General features: G+C 41.5%; 1 protein-coding gene across 1 annotated transcript; it reads right to left on the bottom strand.

Annotated features, from left to right (window-relative positions):
• Positions 1 to 1,603: 1,603 nt before the first annotated feature.
• LOC141007653 (sodium/potassium/calcium exchanger 3) lies at positions 1,604 to 26,725 on the bottom strand. The gene is made up of 17 exons (XM_073480033.1): positions 26,203 to 26,725; positions 18,361 to 18,471; positions 7,967 to 8,043; positions 7,771 to 7,845; positions 7,579 to 7,663; positions 7,119 to 7,222; positions 6,832 to 6,906; positions 6,715 to 6,740; positions 4,490 to 4,543; positions 4,238 to 4,380; positions 3,996 to 4,162; positions 3,678 to 3,915; positions 3,373 to 3,539; positions 3,137 to 3,251; positions 2,937 to 3,049; positions 2,710 to 2,775; positions 1,604 to 1,919 (listed from the first exon to the last, which is right to left on the bottom strand). The coding sequence occupies exons 1-17, from the start codon at positions 26,303 to 26,305 to the stop codon at positions 1,809 to 1,811; spliced, it is 1,830 nt and encodes a 609-aa protein (XP_073336134.1). The 5' UTR covers positions 26,306 to 26,725; the 3' UTR covers positions 1,604 to 1,808.
• Positions 26,726 to 27,066: the final 341 nt, after the last annotated feature.

The raw sequence follows: 27,066 nt of genomic DNA, 5'->3' as shown, positions 1-27,066 counted from the left end.
CTCACTGTCTGTTCAGAGGTTCTCCGCTGTAATTCAGTGCCGCCTGCTACATTTGAATACATGTAAATATTTCCACACTAACGAGTGTACATTCAAAACATATTCAAAGCTAAGGCCTACAAGCATACTAGTCTGATAGAGGTTTATTTTTATCTTGAACAACGGGCCCAAGCATGACACGGCAGATTAATGTACCATTTTTGAATATCTGTGAAATCTTCAGGGAAAAGATGTTTTAACCTTTTAACCTAAAGCTGTTTATAAGGATGAGATGGCCACAGAGCATGTGAAATGTATTTAGATGTATATCCTTAAATCTGTCAGATAACTGTATTCATTTACTTTTTCAAATCAACGGTTTCCCAGTGGGATTTTTTAATTGGTAGTCTCATTTTAAAGCTGCTGTAAGTGATATATGTTTCATTATAATAATAAGTGTTAAATAGCTCTATATTCCAACAGTAATCACTGTTATAAAGTGTTTGGTCAATAACTTAGGTCTCCTCCTCCTGCTCATGCAGTAGAAGAGAAAAATAAATGTTCTGGTATCCCTGCTCACGCTATCCAATCAGGACAGAGAGCTGCATAAAGAGGCGGTCCTGTCTAGAGAGCAGGATCCTCATGTTTGCTGCCAGAGAGGAGGGAGGGGACTGCAAACTGCGAAACGGACAGGAAGTTAGCTAAAACGACCGCGACGCTTACAGCAGCTTTAACGCATAATGTCCCCTGCTGTAAATCACAGCTGCAGCTGTCTGCAGCCTGTGCACATCTGCTCAAACTGTTCCATTAGTGTCAGCAGAAACATGCACTATTGAACTCTCCTCACCAACGCAAACTTATGGAGACACAACATGTGGATACAGCAGCAGAGGTGATGCAGGCTTATAAACTTACTCTCCATGATAAACAACGGCTGTGTTGTTATGAAATCAGCTAGTTTGTGATCCTGTATTTAATTTACTCTGCAGCTGCAGCAGGTTCGAGAACACAGACATTAAAAACATAAATAAATAAATTAAACAGTACTCTCAGATGAAAAGAGCTGCAGTGACAGGAAGTTGCTGAAAGGACGAGGACCTTGTGTCATTGGCATGAGATGTGAATAGTCTACGCTTGTGAACAAGTAAAGTGTGCGTGTGTGTTGTTAGACAACTTCTAATGGCTTATTGCTTTAATGAAACAGTAATGATTCAACATTTATTCATAATTATCAAGCAGAAGCAGCTAAGATTTGTAGTGTGTTACCCAGTAGACGGGTAAGCTAACTTGGCTAAGTTTTAGCGGGAAGTGATTTCTCTCAAAACTGAAGCTTTTGTCAAAGATTGTTAGTAAAAGGCCAGGAGATTAACATCGTCATATATTTCCGTAAATAAACAGACATAAAATAAATGTCATCAAAACATTAGCGAGCCACAACAACGTACGACAACCTAGCTAATAAGGACCAGAACAATTTGTTTTCTAAATCAATTTTTTTTGTTGTTGATGATGTCATTTCCTGTTTTATATTGCTACTAATAAAGGCTTCCATCTGCCATGTCATTAAATTTTTTCATAAGTCATGAACAGTCACTACACTGTACGAAAAACAGAAAAATTGTGCTATTGATAAGAGACTTCAGTGTGTATTTGTGTAGTTGCATGTGTACAGTATCAACCTAGTGAATCCTACAGAGGTGCACAGAAACTCTCACAGTTAACACAACAACGCTGTCACTCTTGTTTTTGGCTTCAGGAAAGAGGACGTGTGGTAGAAAGGTAGGTACTCAGCATGTTGTCTGCCGGGGGTGACCTTTGACCTTAAGGCCTCACATCTGCCCGAAGAGGATGGAGCAGAGCAGGAAGATGGCATAGAGAAACAGCAGACCCAGACCCAGCCGGCGATCCAGCTTCCAGTGGTTCAGATGAACACTCGTCACCTAGAAGCAGAAAACAGTGGAGAGGAAAGAATTTTACACCACTGAATCAGTTTTGGATAAACGTAAGTGTGTACACACAATTTTGACAAATATCCCTCAAACCTGCATTCATTTATTTTTTCATTTTTATTTTCAACCCTAACCCTGCCCATTCTATCCAATCAGGACAGAGTACTCCATAAAGGGCGGTCCTGTCTGCAGCTTTTATCGACTGATATTGGAGACAAATACATGATGTCAATCTAGGCTAGCTTCTGCTCCGCTTGCTTCTGTGACTCAATGCAATCTGTCTTTCGGTTCATTAAAGGCCACTTTTTCATGAAGGTTCTCATCTAAAAGTATGGAGTGAACAACAACATACTATTGATAAAGTCTCTGTTTCGAGGCTATTTTTTTCTTCACTTTTGCTCTCTTTATCGACCCGACCAATATATCAGTCGAGCTCAACAAGAAGCCTAAAACTGTCAAAAAGAAACCTGCGTTCTGAGAATATATGACAACAATAAGAGGATTTGAATCATGTTTAATATCCTTTAAGGCCTCAGATACGAGACACATTATTTTAGAAACTTTAGAAACCTTTTCACATTGAACTAGTGACCTGGAAAACATGCAAGTCAAGTTTAAGTCTTAGGTTTAATACAGAGTAGTTCTCTTAGATGAAATCACAGTGACAGTCCATGATTGCTTGAACTGAATTAAAATCCACTTATATTGGCTTATTTCCATACTGACAACAGACATTATAACGACTACAGTAAGCAACATTTGGTACGTCTCATTTCCTCACCGTCAGAAACACGGACGCCAGCAGCAGGACGACAGAATACACCAGTCCTTTATTATTTATGGAGACCTGTGGGGGCAAAAAAAAGCAGATGTCACAATTTTATGACACATCAACACTACATTTCATTTTGGATTAACTCTCACACACATGCAGACTGTAAACAAGTCAAATCACAGGCAGAGGCAAAAAGAGATTGGTATTGTAGAAAGATAAAAGTGTATGCATACTGTTGATCCGTTGTCCACCACAAGGGTACGCAAAGCCCAGGGGAAACCCAAACCCAGCAGGATGTCAAATATATTGCTTCCTATGGAGTTAGACACTGCCATGTCCCCCATGCCTGAAAAGTGATGGGAAGGGTGACGGAGATATGCAAAACTGAAGCAAAACAAAGTGGGAACAGAAAAAATACTTTTTCTTTTTTTACCTTGTCGAGCTACAATCAGACTTGCCATGCAGTCTGGCACGCTGGTCCCTGCTGCCAGGAAGGTTATCCCCATGATGTAGTCTGGGATGTCTAGTGTGTAGCTGATGATGGTGACCTGAAACAATGGAACAATGGATGATGGATGTATGGCTTGTTCTGTATTTTAAAAGACAGCAATATCCTCATTTTTATCGCTTCAGAACCGGATCTCTCTCTCTGTCTGTCTTCCTTCTTACCATCCACACCATGAGGTAGGAGAAGACAGCAATCCACAGGGTGGAGGCCACAAAGGTGACCATGAACCAGCGGTGCCAGCGTGGCAGAATACAGTTAGGCACAGTGCAGTAGAGCAGGAGGCCCAGAGGCCACGTGATGACCCACTTCACACGCGCAGAGCAGCTGCCTGTGGAGAGCAGGAAGTCGATCAGGAGGGCGCATGGTAGTATTTAAATAATTAAATATTTTAAGGACTTGTCAACCAGAGATGTTAAAGCACTAACTAAACGTTACATTTTTCTTAACAGTGCTCAATCTTCCTCACCTGGTATGCGCACAGGACTGAAAATCCCATCTTCATCATCCTCCTCCTCCTCTGGCTGGCTGCCCCCCGCCCCCGGCTTGTCTCCCGGCTCTGCGTCTCCCACCCCGGCTCCCCTGCCTCCGTTCTCCAGACTGCAGGAGCCCGTCCTCTTTAGGCTGTTGGTGGTCGACCCCCCTCGTGACCCGGGGCCGGCCTCACCGTCCCTCTGGTTCTTTGAGCTCTGGATCAGCCTCTGTCTCTGCAAGAGGAAAACTCCTGTCGGTTTTTGTTGTAAAGCTCAGAGATGTGTGTTAAAATGTGCGACGTGTGCGTAAATACCTCACTGATTAGCACGCGTCCTGCCATGGAGAGCCTGGTGCGGGGGGAGAAGTGCGGAGTGATCATGATGCGCAGGCCGGCGTCAGAGAAGGACAGTTTGTGGGGGTTGAGGATGAGAAGCTCGTCCACCATGACGACTGGAGCAGGCTCCTGACCGTGGGCTTGACCTGTGAAAAGATTCTTGTATTTGATTTTCGAGAGCAGCGAACAAACACACAAAGACGACAAGGTCATCCTCACACCTTTGTTGAGAAGCACCATGGAGGTGTTGCAAGCAGAGGCATCCTCTCCCATCTTGTCGTCTCCGTGATCCTCTGATGCGGGGCAGCACGGCCTGCCGCTCCTGAGCTGACGCGTCGCAAACGCCAGAAGCTGGCTGTTGAACCTGCAACCGGTAAGATACTGTTTGCTTACATCCATATAAACAATAAACAGGGTTTGTACGTCGTGTGGAGGCATGATGACGTCTTGATGTTGTCTTTTAATCAACTTACTTCATGATTATAATGTAGACTCCATACATGGTCATGAGGAGCAAGGACTCCCACCTGCACAGCAAGAAGTGAAGTTGTGTTAGTCCGGTGTGACGTACAACTACGTCCCATCTACTTCAGTTGTTTAGGAGAATGCTGCAGCGCTGTTTTGCTGTGAGGCGCCAGAAATGTTTTGTGGACTACCAGACTCCACTTGACTTTCCATCAGCATGAGGGTGAGTAGATAATGACTGAATTTACATTTTTGGGAGAACTTATCCTTTAAGTCTGCTTTCTTTTATAATTATAATTAATTATAATTTCTTAAAGGCTCTGAACACCTGTTCTCTCTATCAGCATTTTAACTTCCTCCATGAACATAATATTTTTCGCTGAATTGAGAACAGGTCTGGTTATTCCACACAAGAGATGTCCGTATTTCTATCTTATTCTTGCATTTCTCACTGGTTTTTAGAGGGCATAGCAGATCAGTTAGGTGTGTGCATGTTTAGCTATTAAATATAACTAAGAAGATTTTCCTTCTGAAGTTTCACTTTGATTGTAGTTGATAGTCATGAAAATTTAATCAATGAGAGAAATACCCCCTTTCCAGAGCCTCAAGTCCCTGTTTATGAACTGTCTTTAGGAGAGAGCTTGTTCACAATCATCCTCGTGAAATACAAATACAGCACCAAGGGCACTGGACAGATGCTAGATGACCACTGCTGCACCTGCGCAGACTCATATCTCAGGTATTCTGAGCATGTAGTGATTTGGCAAAGTCAGCTGAAACACAAATCTGACAAAGAGCATTAAGAAGCCGAAGAGTGGTGAGGTGAAATACGCCAGGACAGCCTTAGCTTGGCACGGTACGAATTAATAAGCAGTCTCCATATATCACTGTTCAGTCCACAGCTACAGCCCACATTAAGACCATGGATAAATCTACTCTTTCATTAAAACCACTGACAATAGAGAGCCTTTTTTTTTTCCAAGAGGCCTCAGGTCGACAGAACAGAACACATTCAGGACAGGCACCTCGTAGCTATGAAGGCATCAAGAAGACAAAATGAGCCTGTTGAGAAAAGAAAAGCTACACAAAGGAAATCAATTGAACAACTCTTTGCAAATCAATTCGACAGCTGAGCTCTGAATCACTGATCATGTGTGAAGCGGCTGCCACACGCACCTCCTCCACACAAATTCAACAAATGAAAAGTTGTCTTCAAATAGGTTTCAATTTGAACCTCGTCACCTCTGACAGACTCTAAAATGAGCCGCGGCTGCCTGATTATAAATATGCAGATGTTTAGTTATTTGTCGAGCGCAAATCAGGAATCAGAATCAATTTAATGTGCCTCACAGTCGCTAATTGTTGACCTTGTTGACACCCTTGTCTTCATGACTATAATAACAGTCATTTGAGGTTGCTGACACCAATCAGAGCATAAGAGGAAAAAGATGAATCATTTGCAGATCTGTGTCGGTATGAATACAGATATCTGCTGTAGGAGAGCTTGTACAGAAATGTGATCATATGAGGAGATGTGCTCACTCTCTCAGTAGCACAGTGGTAGAAGCAGTACTGAGATCTTTTGCTTAAACCTTCAGTGTGGGACATACTAATGAACGTCTGTTAGATTCAAGCCCTTGCCAAACAAGTTCACACAATGCTGATTAACCTCATCACAGCTAGATAAATCTCCGTATATCACATAATACAGACTTTTGAAATTCTGCGGCAACTTTCCCTTGCTGGAGCACCGGTAGCGATGAGTTTTACATCAAAGTCAGTGATATAGTCTTCTGGTTTCACCCAAAAGAACGAAAAGGTCCATCTCTGGGGGAATCCTTTCTGTAATGCTGTCAGACACTTAGCATAGCAACGTCAGCCTGTCAGTGGCAAAAAACAAGCACTTTCTATTATGGTCGCAGTTGCCCCAAAGGATTACATTGATTCCATTGCAGTCTGTTTCGTGGCTGCAATAATGGTCTGCCAATAATGTGAACGTGAACAGAAAAATCAGCCTCCTTTCTGTCGACTGTCAACACGTAATCCAAGTTTGAAGACGTTTCAAACAAGCTGAGCCCCAAAAGATAAATCCAAACTCATTCATACAGTTCATATCTGTGAAAACTGTGTAAAATAGTGCCTGGTGTTCAACACCAACAAGGGATTCGAGCAAATCCTGAACAATCATTTATATAGCAGCAGCTAAAAAGTAAAAAAACAGAATTGAACTCACCAGACAACTGTGGCATCATAGATAACCTAAAGAGGGAACAAAATGGATTCTTCAAAGCACATTGTGGAAGTATAAAAGTTTAACACATAAATTGTTTTGATAAAAAGCAGGTCTCACCATGATGAGAGTCAGTACAGCGAGGATGTAGTAGGAGGAATCTCGGAAAAGGGACCACCATGTCAGAACCACTGTCTGTGGGAAGACGTTATAAATGTTGGAGTTCAGTCACTCAAGAACAATAAATAAGAAGACTAATTACCTGCGAGTGCCGGAGTTTTGTTTCTTCTAAACCTTGCCACTTGTGCGCCCGATATTGTTCAATTTTAGGAGAAGTCGGCGCTTTTATTTTTCCGAGTTCTCTCAGGAACAACTGCATGCAAGATGTTGGTAAAAGTTTTCCATACCTGGCCTGCAAAGATCCCACTCAGGCCAATGATGACCAGTATGTTGAAGACAGCCGAGCCAACTATGGTGCCGACTCCAACGTCTCCTTTAGTGATGAAGACACCTGAGGGTGGGGGACGCAGAGGGAGGGAGGGGAGAGGAGGAAGTGTGTGTTTACAGTCTGGCTTTGTTTGGTTTTCAGGTAAGAAAACAACCCTGCAGTCTGTCATCTCCTGGTGGCTTCTGTGAGCTCTTATTTACACTTTTTTATTGACACACATCATCCAGCTGTTTGAAATGTTTAGGAAAATCCCTTTTGAGGACTCTGCTGACATCTCCTGGAAGATGTTGGCACTGCAGAAGCTGGGAAGACTTTACATTTCCAGTATTTCTCTGAAAAAATGTTGAGGATAATTTAAAACTATTGATTTTTTTCTCTGCCACAACTTCTACTTGGTCTTGACGGGCTGAAAAACTAACCAATGAGAGAGGTGAAAAGCTCTGGAGCGGAGCTTCCTGCCGCCATAAACGTCGCCCCGGCCACATCTTCACTGAGCTGCAGGTTCTGAAGGATTAAAAAAACACAATCCAGAATAAAATCAGATTAATCACTGAGTGATTTGTTAGATTAAGAAAACTCTATTTGAAGGCTGGTTGATGCCGTTTCCTCACCTCAGATATTTTCTCAAGGGAAGGGACAAAGTAGTCGTCACAAACGATGGCCAGAGCGTAGAACATGTAGATGGCCTGGAGTAAAGTAAAGTTAAATTAGTTGTGTAACTCTTGGCTTGTAATATATGCTGCTTCTACTTCTGTCAGACCTTAGCGTGATGAGTCAAGGACATGAATACAGAGAGAAAATACTCACACAGAGCGCATGCAGGACCACAGCCCCCTTCTTCCTCTGCTCCTTGGTGAAGATGTCCTCTGGAAACTCATGGATGGCTGTGAGGAGGACAGACATGATGATAAACATCTTCCCAGATAAAACATACATTTCATTTCCCAAGTTAATAATGTTTATAATCCTGCATGCGACTTACAACAAGGTTTAAGAGGTATAAGTGGTTGACGTATTGTATTATAAGCTCTGCATTCATAATGCTTATAATACCTTCATGCCAATGTTTGCACAGCACTTTATAACTACCAGAGCTGAGCCAGTTATGCACGGATATAACTGCTCCAGTGTATCATAACTGATTATAAACTCTGACTTTGTGAGCTTTGCAGTAAAGTGGCAGCACTATATAAGGTTATTACAAATTGTATGATACTATATTGTATGACTTAGGAGCAGCATTTGCTGGCTGCACGTCAAGTGTAAGACATGAAAAATGATTATCAGAGCCAAAGCTGCATCATTGTTGTAAGTATTTATGAAAATGAAAATACATTTTTTCCTCACAAAAATGACTCAAAACGATTAATCAGTTATCAAAATATATATTGGCTTATCACAGATATATCGGTATCGGCATATATGTAGTCCAATATGTGCCGGTTTTAATTTTTTCATGACATTATGCAGAAAAAGATGCTTGAGGGAATTTACAATTATCAAATTCCCAGTGAAGTTTATTGTAACAGTGCAGTGATGTCATTTTGGATGATAAACATCATTGTTAGGAGGTAAAAGATCCTGTCAAAACTGCATCTTCGTCACAAGTGTCTGATAACCACATGTTGGATCACTGCAGATCACTGTCTATATAAGAATAACAGCTGATATATTAATATCGGGTATTTTTTCCTCCCTAAGCTCAGGATCGGCCCCAAAAATCCAGTATTGGTCGGCTCTATTGGAAAATAATCAATGAATCCATTCATTGTTGCAGCTCTAGTGCTACCATCAATCTCTGTCACATATTCTGAAAGCTGCAAAGCATCAACATCAATTTACGGAGGAACATCAAGCTGATACAGTCAGTACAAAGAGTCTATGAGATAATGATGTAATTTACATAATGCCCTCTTGCTTATGACTTATTCTGGGTACAATTTTATAATGATATGCTTCGTTTCTATTTGATCTCTGCGATTACAAAGCTTCATTTTCAAATGGCCTCCAGTGATTTCAAAATAAACTCAAAAACACAAAGAACAGAAGTCATGAGAATAACTTTGTGTTGTCAAATGTCATAATATCAGATATCATTTCTTTCAGACAACCACAACAACCAGCAGACACACTGCTTGTCGTGACTAAAGAGTGAGACAGGAAGTGAAACTGGCAGCTGCTTCCTGCCCTTCCTCGAGTGTCAAAGAAAAGAAAAAAGAAAAGCTGTTAATGACAGCTTAGCTTCCCTCTGTTCCCTCGGCGTTACAAAAGAGAGCCTCGAAAGTGTGGTGCAGCTCCAATTTACAACTCTGAGCCGCGCTGGATGAATTTAAACTACTGGGGAGCATGGAGCTATTAATAGCTCCTCTGCTGTGTGAGACAACTGTGGGGTTGACAGGCACACAATGAGCACGGTGCAGCCGTCACGATGTACGCTGCACGGCGGTGGCTGCATGGAAACTGAACAACAGACTGCGTGGATTAAGAGAAGGGTCCCTTGTGATCGGGGATATGAGATTTGATCTTTGACACCAATGTGTCAGGGAGAGAGGAGGAGGAGGAGGAGGAGGAGGAGGAGGAGGAGGAGGAGGAGGAGGAGGAGGAGGAGGAGGAGGTGGCCATATGGTCCTGAGGAGGGGACAGTAATTTGGCTACATTCTGTTGGAAAATGTAAATGTTTGTGCAGCGATGTTTACACATTCTGTGCCTGAGCGCAGCGCTGCCTGTCAGGATGCTTATTGTGCCTTAAAGAGCTTCTTGTGCATCTTGTGCAAGTTGAAGTGAGTTCCTGGAGGTTGGCAGGTCTCTGTTTTCTGTGTGCCAGCTGTTATTGCACGGCACGGCTCGTCCACTAAGTCATCGAGGCTTAGCATGTAAACTTTCTGTCATCTTTATCGCACGAAATAAGGGAGCCTGGATGCAAAGCTGCAATGTGTGCGTCTTCTCAGGCGGCCCGTCAGGCCGATCAGCTGTTGGACATCTGTGCTCCCTCTCTGGCTTTATTTCTTTTTTCTCTGCGTCCCGGAAGCCTACGTATCTCCTCTCTGCCCAAAAAACACACACTCTCAGGTTGTTCTGTCGGTGGAAACGCTGCAATGTGTAGCTCAGATGGATGCTTTGAGGAGTTGCTCTGGTGAAGGCTGTTGCTATGGCGACCCTCTCCCTGGGGGCTGCTTTTTTTTCATGGGTGGCAGTAGGAAGCCAAAGGCAAGGCAATTGCGTGAACAGTGAGAAAGGGGGAGGTGAATATGTGTTTCCCATGGTTAGGGTTTATGAAAAATGAAAAAAAAAAAACGACGTGACAGCAGCTCTGGACCGCAATTTCTAAAAATATTTATTTTTCCTTACAAACCCTCAGGAGAGGTCTGAGAGAGTGAGGGGAGGGGGAGAAGGACGCCTTAGAGACAGAAACAGTGGACTTGTTCGCTGAAGGCTGCTGGACAGGAATGTGCTTTGCCAAGACTCTTTATATCTTGGTTTCACAAGACCAGACCACAAACTGAACTGACCCAGTTGAAGACGATCGTGCATCTGCATCTTCCCGAATCAGGGATTTAAGCCAGATGTGGCATCAGCTTGATAGAGTCGTAGTTTTGTAATCAGAGGTCGAACAGCGAGCCTCAGTGAGTTGAGGAAAGATTTGGGCTGTTGATGTGCGGTTACTCTGACAATACAAAAGTCTCTGTACTCAGACCAATAACATCACGTGTCAGAATTACAAAATCCTCCCACAACTCTTTCACCTCTCGTCCAGTAGTGTCTGTCACAGTCCTCACAGCAGCTCACATATCTTTGTGCCATTCCTACATAAGCTCAAGAACTCGGACTCTTTAATAGATCATCCACAAGTGTGAATATGTTTCATATCCTCAAGCTTCTCACATTTATTGCACACAAACTGTTGCTGTAAATCATAAAGGGCAGCCCTTCCTGTTCAGCAGGAAGCAGACAGAGGACAGATGTAAAGCTTTAATTAACTGGATGAATCACTACACTAACAATTAGCACACTGGCTCTGTGATCCTTAGAAGAGGGAGATCAGAACTGGACTATCGTCTGGAAAAATGTAGAAAGTATTAAAAGATGTACTATGCAGGTTTGGTAAAGAAATTCAAACTCAAAAAATAATATTTACAATATTAATAAGATAATTATACAAACTCATAAATGTGATGAATGTCCTCAGAGAGGAATAAGGTCCCCAGAGCGCTGTTTGAAACTAGAAAGGTGGATACTTAGAAGAAATTGTGTTGTCCTTTTAGACAGTTTGTTTATTCAGCTTATTCGCTCATGAAAATCAATGAAGGATTTTCTGATTTCTTCCCCAAAACTACACGGTGCACCTTTAAACAATCTTCCCCTGGCGCGACTCTCCACTGAAAAGAAGGCAAAACTGAACTGGCGTCTGAACTTTCAAAGAATGACAGAAAATATGATACTTCAAATTAAAAAAGGCAAAAAAGTGATCTTACAATATCGGACATAGGAGTGTGTCTCCAATCTGAAAATAAAATAAGCGAAGCTAACAATTTCACTTTGCAAATAGTACTGCTGGTAAGCTACATGTGTTTAACACAAAGTGGATTCAAGTTGAAAGTTGTTTACTTCATATGCTGCCCAACAGCCCAACCAAGACAACCAAGACATTGTCTTTTTTCTTAGCCAGGAGGATTGTTCAATAAAACAGTCTATTTGTTTCTTTTTTTATTTAGTTCTTACATCTGGAACTTTATGCTGACTTTACTTCTTGCCTATCTGTTAATGAGCAGACATGGAAGATTACCAGACAGATTATCAGTTGTTTGCTTTCTTTGTTGAACTTTGTGAGGAAGAGAAAAAGACAGTGCTATATTAGAACAGAAAATAATTGGTGGAAAATCATATTAACTCTGCAGCATCATAAAAGCCAGGAGGCCCGAGTTAAAATGAGACACTGTTTGTCAAGATGCAAAGCGTAAATTGAGCCTAATGCATCTGCTTCTAGTCCGTACACAGACTGTCTGCTGTATAAAACTTTATTAGCTTTTAGCTGAGTCCACTTTTATTACTTTGCAATTATAAAACACTGTCGCCTGTTCCTAACTGCAGCAGGGTATCAACCAGGTATGGGTTTAGTTTGTCGTAACTTTGATCATATAATAATTAGGGATGCACAATGTGGATTTTTTTCAGCTGATATTGATAACAGATAATTACCTGCTTTTCCTGGCCGATACCAGATGATATAACCGATAATTGAACATTTTTGTAGTTCCTAACCTGTAGTTTATGCACACCTTAGGGTAAGAAAGCTTTAGATTGAGTAAAGATTGATGATTTAATAATCTGTAGCTCTAATAAGATTTGTTGTGTTAAAACTCGTAGCTTCCTCTTCTTCTCTGTGCATACCACCACTGACTGTATCAAAGTGTGTAACAGCCATGTTTGTTAAGTTCATGAAAGCAATCTGGCTTCGTACTGTCATACATTTTAATTGGCTATAATTTCACAGAGACTGATAAAAAGAAGATAATATACATTTCCCAATGTCGGCCCGATATACAGTATATTGTGTCTAATAATAATGACAGATAATTAAAGTCTCAAGTCTAAGAGGCAAAGATTCAAGATTCAAGAACTGTTAATGTAATATTCCTGCTGTGAAAGCCAACAACACAACAACTATGGCACTTCCTGATATTAAAGCAACAGTATGTAGAAATGGGCATTTTATGTGATTTGGCGCCCCCCACAGTTTTTGAGTGCAACACCACTGTCGTAAATACAAATCCCAGGTCTGTAACAATTTGTCAGGTGTTATGTAGGTGACACTCATCACGTCATAACAATGTTGTGTGTTAAAAACTTGTATGTTGAAGTAAACATGTATGTAACGCTGTGATCCTACCCTCTCACTGCAGTTACATAGTGCAGAACAAGTGATAGGAGGGCAGCGAGGCTGAGACAGACACGACATGCACCCTATTACAAGACACTGTACCATCAACATGATTTTGAAGCTGTTATCTTAATGTAAAAAAGTACAATATAAAAATATAAAATAGGAAAATAAGGTGTGTAAAATATCAGGAAGTAATTAGCAGCAAAACAAATGCAGCATCAGTTCTATCAGAAAGGGCCCAGTTTTCTCAACAGATGATGATCCTTTCATATACCTGTATTTCATGTGAGCCCAGATCAATAAAACTTTTGCAGCTGATTAGATCTTCAAATATAAGGTCAACACCAAGCAAATACTTAAGAAGGCATTAGAAGTGAAATCTCCACTAAGTGAAACCAGCACTGATGATGTGAGCAGCTGAGCTCTCTGAGTCGATCTGCTGCGGGGGGGGCATCAGTGTGGCTGAATGAGGGGGGTGGTGCAGAGTAATGTTATCGATCTGAGAGTCTGCAGGGTGTCCTGAAGTCAAGCTACGCTATCGACTGGCACGCCGAGTAAAGTCGTACCATGCATCCACCAAACTGGCCTTACACACACACACAGGCCGCTGCAACAAGCCTGCATTTTTCATGAGGAATCAAAAAATAAATATTTCATCCACGTGTGTAATGTAAATTCAATTATGCATTTGCTCTTTGATTTGCTTTCCTTTGAGGCAGTTTGAATACAGCGCTGATGAAACGACAGCAGCGCTTCAAACCATCTCGCCTATCAATAAAAACACTAAACATCACGTTACACTGTGGTGAACAACAACAACAGAAAAACTTCTCAGGATGAAGCTTTGTCTCGCGGCTTGATCGTCTCTTTTAAGTATGGCATTCAGCTTTAACCTCCGTGTTTTTAGAAATGTGGAGTCAATTTTGCGGGTGGAAAGGGAAAGACCATCAGCAGGATTCACATGACGCTCACGTTGACTGCTGTTTGCTCTGTGTGGCATCCACAATCTGACTGCCCTGATAGAAAGTCCAAAACAGTTTCTGTTAGATTATCTGCCAGCTTCTCTTTCTAAACGCTTTCCCATAAAAACCCAAAAACATGGCTGTGGAAAAATACTATTCTCAGCTGACTGTCGCTTGCCAAAATAAACAACATAACAATCCTCGACGACACACACATAGTATGAGCCATTTACTTCATTTGCATCATTTGGATTCATCCGCCCACGCCGCCCCACTCCTCACCGTCTATTTTTAGTTCCTTGCTTTGCACTTTTAATGCTTGAAAGACAGAATTGTCTGGGTTTCAAAATTTAGCATTCAGTTGCCTAGCAACAATGCTCTCCGAGGCTTGTCTGCTGAAGGCGGGTCACACCGTCTCCATCCTGTTAAGCACTGGAAGGATGAGAAGAGAGACAGAAGAGCCTGGGGCTGGACGTTACTGTGCAATCCCCACGATAATATCCCCCGGGGTCCAGGGCAGGCTTTTTAATCACACCACAGATTATGCAATCACTGTCAGACGGCCTGCTGAGGAAGAGGGCAGCAACCCGAGCCTGGAGCCGCGCTCACTGGTGTGTCTTATTCTAACCTGTCCAGCCTTTTGTTCGACAGCCTGTCTCCAGTGTATTACCACAGCGGAGCGTCCACCTCGCAGTACGCTTGTGTCTTTGTGAGAGATAATGAGGGGGATCTGTGTGCAAACCAGGAACTCAATAAAGGTTAGGTGTGTTTTCAGGTAGCGAATACAGAGCGGTACACAAATGAAGAGCAAATGGAGCAGAGAGAGACACTGAGTCTGTATGGAAAAAAAACCCCACCTCTACTGTAATATAACAGAGGAGGATGTGTGGTGCCTGTTATGTGTCAACTTTGTTTCACTGAGCTGGGGAGTTGTTTTCCCAGATAAGATTATCAGGAGCCACAAATGTTTTTTATATAATTTTTAAGATTAAAAATTGATGTTGAACAAAGATTAAAACTGAAATGATTCATCATTTGATATCTTCTCAAAAGCACTTAATAAATGCAAGGACTGGGTAATAAATGATTATTGGCACTTTCACAAAATATTAACACAATGAGATTTTTAAATCAATAATCACCAGCAATGTGGATACGATGACTAAGTGGGGAAAGCTAAGTATTAGACCAAGTAGAAGAGTCTGGTTAAAACAGAAAATGACACCACTTTACTGTACTGCAGCCTTTAAAACCAGGAAAAGACAACACTTATGACATATCCTGATATAATGATATCCAAAATCTAAGATCATATAATCTCATATCATGACAATGATATAATATCCTTATATCCTCAGACATACTTGAAACCAGTGTAACACTTTTGAAATAAACAAACATCTTGGTGCATTCATGGGGTGTTGAATAGTTGGAGAAACTGGTTCTCTGTGGGGATGCACGATGTATAGCAGGGTGATGAATTATCGATATGGGCAAATCTATTTGATAAGAAAAATAAGTAGTAGTAGTAGTTGTGGTAGTGGTAGTAAAAGAAGAAGAATATGACAACACACTTGCAATGTACAATACATGTTCCACAAGTTAAAACAACAAATCTTACTAGAGCGATTGAATATTAAATCATCCATCGTTGTCACTACATCTGAGCCTCTCTCACTTATGTTTTGAACTTCTTTTTAAAAAAATATGTTATGTTATCGGTAGCGGCCACGAAAAGCAGGTAATTATCAGTTATCCGTATTGGCTGAAAAAAATCCAGATGGTGCATCTCTAGTTCTCGACTGGGAAAATTCATGTGAATGCCCCATCACGTTGGAAAAACTCAGAAACTCTGGATGTTGGCAAACGACTTGGAGACTATGATGTCATATACAGAGAAACATGATGGATGAAGTCAAAAGCTTGGTTGATTCATTTTATTCAATTTATTAGGTATTAGGTTGTAACCGTTGGATGGTGTCCATGTAGAGTGACCCAGATTAGTGAGAAAAGCGATTCATCATCATGAACGCCTTGTTTCCCACAGTTTCTGTGTCCATCATAACGGATGTAAACCTCTGGTGTTCACCACATGAAATGAATTTCTTCATGGATGTATAGAAACATCAACACAAACATGATAGAAGCAAATTTCCTTGGTTTTCATACGGACATGGAGCTTTATCGAGGAAAAAACAGGACCAATAACCCATGCCAACAAATAAGTGCTGAGGTTGGCCTGCCAGGTCTGGAGCCAGTTTTATGAAGTATTTTGTTGAAAGAAATATGAACCACTTACGTCAGACATGCACTATATAGGTTACACAGCTAGCATGCTACGATTGTTAGCTAAATATGACATCAAACTTTTCACCTAAAAGAATACATAAATAGAGCTGTTACATTCATCAAATAGTTAGCTCATGTATACGGTCTGCCCACAATGCACCGTATAAACTAGAATATAGAGTTCACAGAGGTTCCTATAGAAATGAATGGACTTTGGGTTGACTTGCATACGTACATAGAGCTATGTGGCAATGAGGCATAACCCTGATGACAAGTCTTGAAAGCAATATTTTAGTGGTTTTAGGGGATGTGGTGGTACAACAACAAGTCTGGGACAAAATCTCTGTATTATAAAGCTTTAAAGTTCAAACAGCTTGAAAGGCTCCGAGCAATAAAATATAACAAATCTGCTTTGTAGCCTTCATGTTGTTTCCACATTGCGACTTAAAAGCTCATGAACACATAGAAGTCAGAAGAATGACTTTGGACCATCCGAGACACATGTGAATGCAGGATTATAAGTCAAACCTTAGATACGAACGGAACAGCGAGTGCCAGATGCACATTATGTAAACATTTTGCAAATAAATTAGGATGCCCTGACATGCTGATCTTTTCCAACTGCTGTGATGAATTAAATATATTCGAAAAGTTCTGGGAAGACTGCAGCATGCAGACATCTTTGCCTGCAGGAGATGTCAAGAAAGCGTCTTTCACATAAATCTATTTTTAAAAGCCTAAAATGATTCATTGTGTGTGTGTGTATTTTTAGGTCGCGCACGCTTTGTAGACAGAGCAGTATGTTCTGAACAGGCCATTTGCATGGTATATTATTATCAGAACTTGATTTGCATTTATTTCTGTGACAATAAGCCTGAAATTTTGTACTCCGGCTTCTACAATAGCCACGCAGTTTGCATACAATACAGCTTTGTGACTGACAGCCTAATATTAGCACAGCCTTAAAGTCAAAGATACAGAATGGTATTCTGTCAGAAAGGCAGAAGCTTTTTCATATTGCAGGCGTGTTATTTTATCTACTCTGCTCTATTCTCCCCACAGAACAATAAAGAGATTTCCTCTCCGATCTGAATTTTTAATAATAAAACTGTCAGCTGTGATGAATGCGGCTCATGTCAGCCAGCCAGTTAATCAGCCTGGGAACCAGAGAAACAGAGGTCTGATTATGGCTGTCGATTGGCTGCGTGTCTCAGGAACAATTTTATGAAGAGCACTTTGGATCCGTCCAAACTGCTCAGAGTACGACCAGATTCTGGCATCTGCTAAAGACAGACCACCTTAGAAAATCTAATCTGATGTTCACCCAGGCAGACTCGGCTCATGAGCCCCGTCTTTCGGTGCATGAACTTCGACTTGACTAGTCGCTCCTGACAACTAACACAACGCTTTGTCCGCATGACCTTTCAGATCACCTGCAGGGGAGAGGCAGGAATCTCTGGTACACTCCGACTTCCTCGTTTACCTGCACACATACACCACAACACATGCACTACTGAAACCTACATTTTCAAATTCTTGTTGGGCGATTTTACTTCCAAATACTATAGAAACCAAATGAGGCATGGTCATTATGACAATATTAAAGACTGCCAGGTGTTTCTATTATTTTGTCCACCCCATTTATATCAATCAGGGTGAGTTAAATAACAGGACCACACACCTCTAAAATGATTAGGTTGAAACAAAACCTAAACATAACCTTCATGAAGTTCGCATTTAGTGATGGACTGCATTTGTTTTAGCTAGGGTGTTCCTTAATAAAATGGCCGCTGAGTGTATACCACGACTGTGATGTATTAATAGCATTATTGCATCATGTGATGAATTGTCTGCATCCATCAGGTGTTGAATTCACAGGATAGGTTACAAATAAAGATGTTCCTGTCTGTGATATAATATCACAGACACTGTGATAGGAGATAGTGTCAATATTGCCCACCCCCACACTGAGCGATAAGGAAGTGCAGCAGACAGTCTGGGGGAGTCTGCTGTTCTGACCTGGAGGAACAGGCGGCATCTATCCAGGTACAGACAGAAGAGTGACTCACCTGCTCGGGGCTGATCCAGGCTCTGGTTGTCTGACTTCTCCTGCATCAGCCTGCGAGTCCATCGCAGCGTCCCATCGTTCACGCCTGGCTGAAGCCCAGAAGATTCCGTCTCTGTAACAAAACAACACCGGAGTCATCTCAGTGCAGAAGCAGCCAGACACACTCACGCTAAAGCTTGGTGATCTGATTCGGGGCCACTAACAGTGGTTTTTAATATGTTGATTACTTTGTTTAGTTTAGTCAGGAAAATGTGGAGCTGAGATGATTACTTGTTCAACATCAACTTTTCTGATGATCCATTAATCATTTTAGTCTTTATTAAAGCAAAATGCTAAACACTAAAGCACCATTAAGTCACCTTTCACCTTAAATAACAGCTTTAAAATCATTTTGATGTTAGAGTGTCTTGTAATAGGTTGAATGGTGTCTCTAGCCCCATTCACTCTGCCCTTTCAGTGTGTGAATCATGAGCCGATTCTCCGCATTGCCGTCTGTGTGAAAGTTTCAGATGCGGAGAGGGGGGACAGTTTTGCTGCAGCTCTGATCTCTGCTAAACAACCACACTTGCTGATGTAAATCAATCAACAGGGTTCAGTCTGAAATGTCCAAGGATGAGGTAATGCTCTAAAGTTTTATCTACGTTATGTTTTGTCCCGTTTACCGCCTTCAAAACATCTTACATATTAAATCCTTAAATCAAAATATCTTCACTCATCCTCAGAAAATCAACCAAGTATTGTTACTGCCACTCTTACTATCCATGCAGTAATTGTCTTCAGAGTTATTTTTAACTCAAGTGAGGACTGAACAGACTATAGTTTCATGTTTCTAGCTCTGGGAGATAGCTGCATGTTCAGTAATTCAGTCCATGCTGCCGTCAGCTGTTCTGAGCCATCACCACTGAAATCTTTATGGTGTGTGTTTCAGCTCTGTATTTCATTCCTCAATCGCTAATCTCTGTGTGGGTTTCAGTTTTTACGGCTTTACTACAGCGACAGCCAAGGGACTCCCCACAGATCGGTCTGTCTCATCATCTCTCCAACAGGAAAAAAAATACAGATATCCTCCACTGCCACCCACAGAGATCTTTCCAACAAGCGGCGAGAAGATAGAGAGGCGGTTATTACGCTCTGCACACTTATTTATGAGGCAGCTTGGTGTCTGTGTGTGATGCATTTCGTGATTGCCAGGCGCTGTAGTGTCCCTTTGTACCTTACAGCTCAATGAGCCCATTTCGCGAGGGCAGCGGTCGTGGCTGAGAGGAGACGTGAAGGCTTTCATGTCGAGGCATCAAGAGGAACTCGACTCGTATGAAATTCAAATGGGTTTCTGCCACAGATGGCTCTGCAGCGTTTTCACACTTACAGCTAGGAGAAGTCTCTGACACTTAAGCCACATCTTGTCTCCGTAGAAATAAAAACGATGATTATTCTGTTTACTATATATAATATACTATAATATTTTGTGTCATCCCCACAATATTGTCGCAGGTGTTTGGTCAAAAATATTGTCATATTTGATTTTGTTGTCCACTCCTAGCTTATGAAGTGCTTTCAAGGAGAAATATCGAGATACATGTCGTGTATATAGCCTAAAAATATTTAAAAACACACCTTGTGGCCCAGGCCCTACACTTACTAGTGCTGTAATGGTTAGTTGACTAATCAATCATTCAGCTGACTGACTAAAATGAACAACATAACAGGCGAATAAGCAGTGTTAATTGTAACTGGTTGGGTTTTGGACTGTTTTTAGACACAACAACATCAAATAGAAGACATCACAGTGGGCTCTGGAAAATGACCTTTACCTTTAAACAGGCTTGGGGAGTAACGGAATACACGTATCGGGAGTACGTTATTAGGATATAAACAAAGAAGGTAACTGTATTCTGGTAAATTTGCAGAAAAAAAGATGTAATTAGATTACAGATGCAATCCTTTAAAAAAGGGGGATTACTGACAGGATTATAATTTTAAAATAAAGAATGATACCAGTCTGTAACCATGCACATGTGCACACATGACGACGTTTTATGAGTCTCTCACATCACCCTGCACTTGAGTGAAACCAAATACAAATATATTTGCATATATTTGGTATTGAGGTAATCCAAAAGTCACTGAAAGTAATCAAGTTACATTAATATTGTGACACTTGGATTACTGTCTACATTTTTTAACATGCAATTAGTAACTGTATCAGAATACATTTTTAAGTAAACCTCACACTTTGCCTTTAAATGATTAATTAATTCATCTAAAAACTTTCAGATAAATGATCCTTTAGTGTAAATATCGTTTAGTTGAAGCCCTGATAGTGAGAGAGCACTAACTCCCAGCAGGAATAAAGTATGACATAAATTACTTATACAAAAGGTAACACATTCTTCAAGAGGGCATCTATTTTATATGTAACCTAAGGCTCATCTGACAGTAATGACTTAATTAATTCAAACATAAATAGACTCCTTAAATAATACTTTGGCAAGTCCTTCTTCACTGTGCTTGCATTCGTAGATCCAGTCTACATGTGTTACTTGTCTCCCAGACCGTCATTACAAAAGCTAGACTCTCTGAATCATCTCCAGGCCTTCAGTTAGTTTGAGGGTTCTGGTGTTGCTAACCCTAAACAGCCTTTCCCCAGGAAACTGTTAAGCTGAGGTGGTAAACCACACAGATCTTGGCACCACTCGTCTTGTGATCAATTAAGTTAGTCGATGACAGCCTAAACGACAGCACATATTTGGCATTTGCTGCGTCAGATAGCCAGTTTGCTCTTTTTTCTTTAATGTTTCACTTCATAAAAGTATATAATGTCTATCATGTTTACAACTCCACTGTAGAACTTTCAAATTGGACACAAATATATATAATAAGTCATACAGACCATGCACTTAGCAATACTTTCGTCACTCTGACCCTGACCTTTGACCTAGAAGCTGCTTATAACTTTGGTGATCCTCTAACTTTACTGCTAAAGTGATTGTTCCTCTAGATAAGACGGTCTGCTGAAGGCCTCAAATGTAAACATAAGGGAAAGAGGTTCCAGAGGGATCAGTGATGGAAGCTGATGAAACATGAAATGTGGTGTTTGTATGGAAATATCTTAATCCTGCTGCCACATTCCTCAACATAAACACGCTGGTTGAGTGCGGAAAGGTAAGTGTAAATACTGCGATGTTAAGTGTAAATAACATCATTCATAATTCATCTCTCTACAGTGAAATAACGCAGACAGTGAGGAATCTCCGAGCTGCGTCACATATCGCCAAATGTGTAACATGGGAGATTTTATCATGTTTTTTTTTTGTCAAAATCTCATGAATTCCTCTTGTTGCATTGTGAGCTGAAGATAAACCAAATGATGTTACTTCTTCAAATCTTTAAATAGCATCTATTTGATTTTAACAAGGCCTGAAAGAAGAAATCATCAAAAGCCATACACTATCATCTGTCCCCTTCAGGAAAGACAAACCGCTGTTGCCTCAGTCTTCAGCAGAAACAAGACATTTGATCCCGTCAATCACACATCGACTGGACAGACCGGCTTCCTCAGGTCTTACCCCAAACAGGTTCACTGCCTCCACAGGGCAGGACTGCAGTCTGTGGTAGTAAATGTCTCTGACTGTCAAATCCTCAATAGTGGCAATGCAGGTAAGCACGGCTGCATCTGAAACCCGAGTCTGTTGATAATACTTTTAAAAAATAATATTTGGTTGTCCGTCCAACACTCTGAGCTCCATTTCCATGTAGATAACGGAGCAGTCCTCCAGACCTCCACTGACATTCAGACTGAACACTTAGTCAGTGTCAAGTTGCAGTAAACAGAGAGCTGATGCACATTTGATTTGACCTTAAATGAGATCTAAATCACAGTTATATAACATCTGACCATAGAGAGTACTGCATTCAAAGTAAAAAAAAAACACCTAAACTGCAAAACTAGAGTTCAAATCAGGATTCTGTCTGAGTGCTATCAAAGTTTTATCCCCAAAAGAAGCAAAACAATAAAACCTGCAGTTTGTTGTGGTTATTATTCATATGTATAGTTTGCATGCTTTGCGTGATCATAACTGGTCATCTCTTGCTCCTGCTGCCATTATCTGGTGTGTAAACTTGTATGGCTGCTATGGCTTGATTCAACTTTTCACAATATAATACAACAGTTTTCATGCTAATGGAGATCTGATACTTAATTGATTTGCTCTCTTAACACACATTTGTAGAAAAATGAGCCAAATTGGTGAAATCTGGTATGTGTGCTTTCAGCCCATCTAACTCCCTGGGTGGATCCCGATTGGGGGGTGCAAAAGTCAGAAATGTTCAAATTCTACAAATAGTTAGTTGAAGCAATATTTTTATATTAACAATGGGTCACTACTACATGTACCTAGATGTACCGGACCTTGGCCGTCCCATGGTCAACACTGTGAAATTGTTGCAGTTCAGTTAAGTTTCGGGCTCTAAAACTTCTTGGTTAGGTTCAGGAAAAGCTCATGGTTCGGGTTCAAATAAATACATAATAAGTACATTAACATTAACTTAAGTTACATAGCTGACTAAGTTATGTGTGTTAAAATCAAAGGTTGTGTCTGAAATCACCCACTCATCACTGCCTCCTCCTCCTCACCTACAGAGTTCTGTATAGAGGACAATACAGTGAGCTCACCGGTCAAATGAAAAAACACTTTTGGACACCACTCGGGTCATTTTTTTCTCCTCCAGAGCAATGCATGATGGTATATAATGCTTGGTTAGTGACCATTGGTTGTACACTACTTTTCACGATGCATTGTGGGATACTTTGAGCCATAAAAAGGTATAATAAATCTCACTATACATTCAGACAGCACTACAAAATGGCAAAAAGGGAGCTAAAAGGAGAGTCAATACCAAACTTACATGCATCGGGAAAACAAACATGACTCGAAATGACAATTTTGATTCATGTCTGCTGGATGTTTTAATAAGCAACTGCTCAATATATCAACTTTAAAAAATGATAATATGTTAGCTTGTTTCTGCTGCTACCAAGTAGCCAAAAAAACAATTATCGCAGGTTTAATATCAAGTGTAAAAGATACTTATTTTACCATCATGGAAACTTCTGTGCAAGTTAAAAATCAGTCAATGCTAAGCTCAATGCTAATCACAAGGGATCTTATGGTTCAGCTGCCTTTTCTAAATGTTTTGCATTCTTGAAGATAAAACGTGGACCAGTAGTGTTGGCGAACATGGAACACGGTCACCTTCAACACAGAAACGTGTTGAGTTTATCAGCTCTGCTTTGTCGACGTCTAAATGGAGTTTGCTCTTGGAGGTTGTTGCCTTTACAGCTCTGTCATAATACTACAAGTCTTTCATCATGCTGTGTTGTAATCGGGACTGTAACTTATATTTCCATTATCTTTATGCTTTTTGCCAGAATCACACCAATATTGATAGCGAGTGTTAGATCATTACATCCATAAATGGTTGTAAAAGCAGTGTTATCCCGGATGCCTCAGTATGTGTCATATTTTCCACGTATTGTGAGAGTAACTGGCCTGTCGACATTACACACAGCAGACCACATGCTTTGCCCCCGTGCTTTTATATGGTTTAAGTTGAGCGGCCTTGGTCTCGATTCAAAAAACCTCTTCTGCTTGATGGCACACTCATAATTTAAAGGTGAAGTATAAATATTAATGACACGGCTCATTCACCAGGACACTCTTCAACGAAGGACGGCGTGCAATACTACCTAACAAAGAAAAACCCAAAGTTCAATCGTACATGTCGTTATGAAAAAACAAAAAATGTTGGTGCTGAAGCAGCTGATGAGTGTGGGTGACAGTCTGTGACCACGACAGCGAAGGTGATGAGAGGATAATGAGCTGAAGGGAGGGAGGTGTGTGTGTGTGTGTGTGATGCCTTTGAGTGCAATGCTGCTCGATGAGATACTACAGTGTTTTTCAACCCTTACTGAGCCACGGCACATTTTTTACATTAAAAAAATCCTGTGGCACACCACTAACCACAAATGTTACAAAATGACACACTGTAGCCTAATACAGCATATATGATGAAGTTATTTTAACTAAGGTTCAGGAACTGGACCACGCCACTCCACCTCGCTGATCTGCCACTCAGGCCCAGCCAATCAAACCACCTGTGCCTCATTAACTTGAAAACCTTATCTTCCAAAAAGGATCAAGAGCTGTTCCTCAATCCTTCCGACGACGATCTCTTCGACAATCGTTCTGTCAAGTTTTCTCTGATGGCGTCTCCATCCACAAAACGCATATTGGCCAGGAGTTGAGCATTTAGTCCACTAATGTCCATAGACTCATCAAGTTGCAATGCAAATTTCCCACTGATGCGTATCTTTTCCAAAACAACGCTTTCGATGTCTGCGGACATGTCATCAGTACGTCTGGCAATTGTGTTTTCTGAGAGATAATTGGACAATTTCCCACGGCACACCTGATGATCTCTCAAGGCACACTGGTGGTTGAAAATCACGGAGGTACTAAAGCATCTGACTCAATCTTCACTTATTACCAGGAGAGATAACTGATGGGTCTGCTGCATAATACTGGATTATTTTAGGGAGGAGGTATTGTAGTGAAGGAGACGTGTATGTTCACCTTAATCATAATGAAATCCAAAGTGACATCCACGACAATACATTTCATTTTACAGGTGTTTTGTATCCACCACGTTTAGTTTTTTACGTTTATTTTGTTGTCAGGGCTGATGAGGAATCAGCCAACAATTTACCGACAATTAATTTAGGTGAATGGAAAAACATCCTTAGCTACAGTGACGGTCTGGGAAAAACACAGAAATTGAAAGGGCAGGCAGTCTATTTATGGATCCACAAAAAGCGTTAAAAAATCTGATGTCGTATACAGTATTTCCTCTGAAGATGAAAGATGAAGCGTCAAACGAATGCCTGGTGGATCTGCAATAACCTACAACTGAACTTATCCCCGGTGATTGGATTTGTACACGCCACAATTTGAGGTCTGCTTTATGTAATCGGCAGCCTGTCACCTTCCTGCAGTGTGAACAGGAGGATGGGAGCTGGGAGGAGGTTGGCAGTCACGTTAGAAAAAACACGATTTAAATATTTTACATTCAATGAGGGTGCTTCAGGGGTCGGAGAGGTTTGTTACTTTGGAGATGAGGCTTTCTAGTCATCAGAAAACCTCTGCATGTGCATCCTCTCTCACTTAGACAACTGAATGTTTGATCATGTCTACTGTAACGATGATGGGTGGAGGAGCAGAACCTTTTCACAGTAACATCTGTGCATTTCAGACACTGCATACATATATATACACATATGTACTCATATAAAATGACTTAAGATCCAAAGCATGTTGTGCTCTGAATAGATGGATTATGCATTATTTTCCACAAGTTTAATTGATGTACCTCTCTTTGTTGAGAGCAATAACATTTTATAGGTTTCAGATTGTGCAAGGGGGAAATATTTCTTGCAATTTCATTTCCTTATGATTGGCTCTTCTTCTGTGGTGCTTCTTTATTGTCAACATGCACTCTTACACTCTCATATTTGCTGTTTTCATTCTAACCCAGGGGATCAGTCTCGCTCTTTTCATGGCAAACACACACATCAATGTCTGTAAATCCATCTAGAATAACACTGGTTAACACGCATGTCATACTTTCTATACTCATCAGTGACTGCAGAGTGTTTTAGACAAGGTTTTCAAACAGACATCAATATGATATTGCAAGTCCATTGTAATCAGAAGAATGTCAATAGGATCATAATTACTGTGCACGCACGCAGGCGCGCGCAGCCTCTATGTCTATATTAAGGTCTCACCTGGTGCCTGGATGACCTGAGCGAGCCAAATGACAGCGACCAGCCCGACTCCACAGCAGCAGAACCGCTGGAAGGGCCGCCGGTGCCTCGCTGCTGCTCTCATTCCTCAGCCGGCCGCATATCGACGAGAAACATCTGTTGCTCTCTTCCTGACACTTGTTTCACACTTTCTCAGCGAGCAGCTCCGAGCAAAGCGCCGCCAGCACCGCCTCCTCCTCCTCCCGCAACAGCAGCCAGCAGCAGAAGCAAGCAGCGAGCGACTTCTCTGCCAAGTTGTGTCAAAAAATCCCCGCAAACACGAGCCTGGTTTTTTTTGGTTTTTTTTTTCCCCTCCGGACTCAGAGCAGACGCGGCGCTGCTTCACTCCGACAAAGCTCCGGGTCGCTCATAGCGAGCGGACGCGTAAAAACAAGCTCTCTGCGCTGGTGTGTGCCAGTCTGAAAGGTCGACGGCGGATCCCACAGTGAGGCGCAGCAACAGGAGGCGACATGCTCTGAGCTCCGTGTGTGCTCCACTCTCTCTATCTCTCTGCTCGCACCGTGCGTCACTCCCGTCAGGCCACCAGGGGGCGACAAAGCCACGGACTCACGGACACGGGATAGTGGGTGACACCTCCACCTTTTTAAAGCCCGTGGCCCCCCCTGCTCACGCGCTGACAGTGTTTTCACTCCCGAGCATTAAAACACACAGCGCACATATTAAAAGCACATCGGTGCAAACGAACTGGTCCGAAGCTGCATCCAATTTTCCATCTCTCCCTGCTCTCCTCGCACCAATTACCTCTTGATTGGCTGCACACACCTGATCCCATTAATTAGGTGTGACTAGGGAAGGAAGAGGTGGAAAATATGCAGCTGTGGGAAC

The sequence above is a fragment of the Pagrus major genome, chromosome 13 (genome assembly GCF_040436345.1).
Source record: "Pagrus major chromosome 13, Pma_NU_1.0".
Lineage (NCBI taxonomy): Eukaryota > Metazoa > Chordata > Actinopteri > Spariformes > Sparidae > Pagrus > Pagrus major.
This window is presented reverse-complemented; position numbering and strand designations above follow the sequence as displayed.